At 47.0% G+C, this 4,479-nt stretch overlaps 1 protein-coding gene across 1 annotated transcript; it reads right to left on the bottom strand.

Annotated features, from left to right (window-relative positions):
* Positions 1 to 233: 233 nt before the first annotated feature.
* LOC130878459 (olfactory receptor 2M4-like) lies at positions 234 to 1,172 on the bottom strand. Its single transcript, XM_057776435.1, has one exon. It carries the CDS (start codon positions 1,170 to 1,172, stop codon positions 234 to 236), a length of 939 nt encoding a protein of 312 aa, XP_057632418.1.
* Positions 1,173 to 4,479: the final 3,307 nt, after the last annotated feature.

Below are 4,479 nucleotides of genomic sequence, written 5' to 3'. Positions count from 1 at the left end.
TCCCATAGGAGGAAGAGTCATGTGAGGCCAACAAGAGCCATCTGTTACTCTATCATCCTCCTCGCAGGTGTCCTATGTGTTAGCAAATCGCTCCCAGCTCCCAGCCTAATCCTACCTAGTCAGAGAGGTCCCCAAAAGGCATAAAGGAAAAATGGGAATGACAGGGAAGTCTGGACAGAGGAAGGAACCGATAAGACAAGAAACAAGCAGTAAGATGTGTGTGGGTGGCTTGCCTACATGCCCCACCTCCCAAGCATCTTCCTTAGGGCACTGATTACATCCCTGTTCCTCAGGCTGTAAATGAGTGGGTTGAACATTGGGGTGAGGATAGTGTAGAAGATGGAAGTGGCTCTATCTCCCACTGGTGTCCTAGCTGAGGCCCGCTGCATGTAGCTAAATATGGCTCCCCCATAGTAGAGGCCCACCACAGTCAGGTGGGAAGAGCAAGTGGTGAGAGCCTTCTGTTTCCCCTCAGTGGCGGGCATTCTAATCACAGCTGTGAGGACCTGTGCATAGGAAGCCACAATGACCCCAAGAGGCAGCAGTAACATCACCACACAGCATGCGTAGATGAGGTCCTCGAAACGTGAGGTGTCAGCACAGGAGAGGCGCAGCAGGGCTGGGACCTCACAGAAGAAGTGGTCCACCTCTAGAGATCCGCAGTAAGGGAAGCTGAAGACCATCCCCACGTCAATCACACTGTCTGCCATTCCACCCATCCAGGATGCCATGGCCAGGGACGTGCAAGCCTTCCAGTTCATGAGCACAGGGTACCTCAGTGGGTAACAGACTGCCATGTACCTGTCATAGGCCATGACAGCCAAGAGGAAGCACTCAGCTCCTCCCACCGTGACCACGAGGAAGATCTGAGAGGCACAGCCTGCCAGGGAGATGAGCTTCCTGCCTGAGAGGAAGTTGGCTGCCATCTTGGGTACCACTGTACATGTCATTGTCAAGTCCATGATGGAGAGCTGGCTGAGGAAGAAGTACATAGGGGTGTGCAGGCGCCTATCAGCCTGGATGAGCGTCAGGAGGAGGATGTTGCCAACCACAGCAGTCCCAAAGGCCAGAAGAACAAGGGAGAAGAAGAAGGAGTCATAAGGCGAGTGCCTGAACAGGCCTGCAAGGATGAAGCTGGACAGGGAGGAATGGTTCCAGGGCTGCTCTGCCATGGCCCTGAGAGATAAAAAGACAAAAAACTTTATTGGACACCTCAGTAGCATAAAACAAAACAAATATTTTTCTCCCCAAAGGCAAAGATTGGCCCTTTGGCCCTGCCCTACTCTTTCCTCCTGCAGTAAAAATCTCTTTTCTCGCGCAGCTGTTTTCAGGTGTACCCAGCCTGAATGGACCCTTATTTCTCCCGAGAGAAGATGGAATGGAGATACAGGCAGGGGGGTTGGGGAGCACGGGGAGATAAGTGGTAGCTAAATGGCAGGTGGGGAAAAACAATTTGAGGAAAGGGGGCTATAGATTTAAAAGATAGGGAAGTGAAATATTGGATGACCCAAGTGACAAAAGGAGAAAGAAGTTTGGATGGAAGGGATAAAGGCAATACAATTAAAAAGCAAAATTCTCCTTGTTAAGAATAATGGAAGAGGGCTGGCGGGGTGGTTCAACAGGTAAAGGTGCTTGCTATGTAAGACCTGCATGAGCCCCAGAAGCCACGCAAAGGTCAAAGGAGAGAACTGACCCCATAGAGTTGTCCCTGACCTCCAAGCCCGTGCCCTGTCACATGCACCGCTACATATACATTATACACAGACATGTTCATTCATTTAAGAGGGCGGAGACTCCTCTCCCCTCCGTATTGTGGAGCAACTACCTTAGGAAACTAAGTAAGTTCCTGCTCTGTGAGATGATTGTCTTTTAGCGACTTTGTTGTAGCCAGGTGTGGTAGCGCACGCCTTTAATCCTGATACCCAGGAGGCAGAGGCAAGCAGATCTCTGTGTGTTCAAAGTCAGAATGTTCTACATAGTGAGTTCCAGGCCAGCCAGAGAGATATAGTGAGACCCTGTTTCAAAAAGAAAGAAAGAAAGAAAGAAAGAAAGAAAGAAAGAAAGAAAGAAAGGAAGGAAGGAAGGAAGGAAGGAAGGAAGGAAGGAAGAAAGAAAGAAAGAAAGAAAGAAAGAAAGAAAGAAAGAAAGAAAGAAAGAAAGAAAGAAAGAAAGAAAGGAAGGAAAACGGGGTTGGGATTGTATCTCAGCAGTTGCGCCCTTGCCTGGTAAATTTGAGACCCTGAGTTGGGTGTGTTCCTTGGGAAAGAGTAGGAATGGAGGAGGAGAAAGGAGCAAGAAGAAAAAACTGTGCTCTTACCTCAGTGTCAGGTTAGAGTGGGGACCTGACTGAAGCCTGGCACCTTCCTCAGGAACACAAAATTGTTTCCTTTCAGGAAGATGTGAGGTTTAATTTTCCTTTACACAAAGCCAATTATCTAGAAGATTATCACTTCAATCAGCAAGAAAATTGAGGATAGACTGTGTGTGACAATGGTGCAGTCAAGTCCTCTTCTTTGAGAACATGTCCATTTGCCTGAAAAAAAAGTGCACATATCTGTGTAAGGAGTGGGTGGCATCCTGTGTAAATGTGCATTGTTGGCATGGGAACGGTCACATCAAGGACCCCAGTGTCTTAAACTCATGGAAAACAGCAAAGTCTTCCGTGGGCTAGGTTCAGGGAAATGGCAAAGCCTCCCCTCCTAGTCCAAGTGTGAATATTGCCAGTGTGCACAGAAAATGTTCATCATAGCTGTCTGTCCCTGGGACGTTCACAGCCTGAAGACTGTTCCCCTGCAGGGACTGCACCTATCAGGACAGGTAAACCTGCCTCTTTGTTAGGCTGTATAATAGCCCAGCCTCCTTGTTTATCTGTATCTCATAGCCCCACTTCCTTGATCAGCTTATACAATAGCCTCACTTCACTATCAACCATATAAAATAAACACAAGGAGACTCCGGAGTGCTGAAGCTTCTCCACAAGAGAGCCTAGTCCGCAAAACCCAAGCTTTTTGTGTGTGTTCGTCTGTCTGTCTGTGTGTCTGTCTGTCTTTTCTTCATTCCCTTGCTGCCCCAGCTAGCTTCATCCATGGAGCTGTGTAAGGATGTGGCATACCTGGTTACAAGGGTTTGTGCATACAAAACCTAGAGTTTCCCTTCTTTCTGTTCAAAGCATTCATACCCCCATGGGAGCATCACATCTGGCTTATGGTTTATTCAATAACAAACATGTGTGTCTTTCTCTTCTATCTTTGTTGAGAGGTTTTCCTTTTCTTTTTTTCTGGGTGGGGAGAGGTTTTGTTTTTTTCCTCAAAAGAGGCAGGTGCTGAACAAAGATGAATGCCAGTCTCAAAGGCATCATAGGAGCCTCAGAACCTCAGACATGCCTCTCTGGGTGTAAGCCAACCACTGTCTGGAGCCTCAGAACTTCAGACATGCCTTTTTTGGTGTAAGCCAACTGCTAACTTATCCTGCTACTTGGACTTTTGAAAAACCTGAGAGCAGGTACTGGGGACACGCCTGTGTGTGTCGTGGTCAAATACAATTTGCCTTATTTGGTGCTTAATCTAAGTGGACTAGACTGCTTAGAACCATTCTGTCACATTCACCCCCATTTAAAAGTAAGAACTGGGCCAATACTCACTTTCTAAATGGTGAGTGAAGAGGTGTGCTTCTTGGTTCTGTTGATAAATTCTATCAGCGTCTATCAGAATAGACGGCACAAAACTGCAGTGCAGAGGAGAAACCATGTTTTGTCATCTACTGCACAGTACAGTGAATGAATGTAGTTCAGTGTGATACTTCACAGTTCATAGCATCCACGAGCCCAGTGCTTACAGTGGCAATAGCTACAGGTTCTCACCAGAAAGAAATAAGGGTGTGAGCCAGTGTGTATGCATGTTAGCTTGATTTAAGCATCCTGTAATGTGTGCATACAGCATCATACTATACCTTGAAGAATATATACAAACACTAGCTGTCAACTAAACCTAACCAGATATGACAGCACATGCCTATAAGATCATCAGCTTGAGGCCTACCTGGACTAAAGAGGAAGACACTCTCAGATATACACATAGGCACAGAGAGGGAGGGAGACGGGGAGAGAGAATCCTTAATATAAACTTAAAGGTATCAAAGCCAGGCAAAGAACGCTACACAGAGTTGAAATGAGGGTTTTTCTGAGCAGAAGCAGGAACTTTTGTTTGGTTTTGTGTGGTAATTGCAGCTGCCATGTGCTAGCTAACCAGGCTTAATTTGAAGGAACAAATAAACATCTTCCGTTTTTTAAGCAGAGACAGTTTTGCACTTGTGAGGGAGGAAGATGTTTGGGGTTCTTAGTCCAGCTGCGTCTCTGGGACACTTTGGTGCATGTTTTAAACAGAGGTGGCTCACATCTGTAATCTTGGCATTCAGGAGGCCAAGCCAGGAGGAATGCAGAGAGCTCCAGGACAGCCAGTGCCAAGGGCATGTGACCTTGTC

This window comes from Chionomys nivalis, chromosome 7, assembly GCF_950005125.1.
Source record: "Chionomys nivalis chromosome 7, mChiNiv1.1, whole genome shotgun sequence".
Taxonomy (NCBI): Eukaryota; Metazoa; Chordata; class Mammalia; order Rodentia; family Cricetidae; genus Chionomys; species Chionomys nivalis.
The sequence above is the reverse complement of the archived record's forward strand: the minus strand, read 5'-3'. Positions and strand labels throughout refer to the sequence as shown.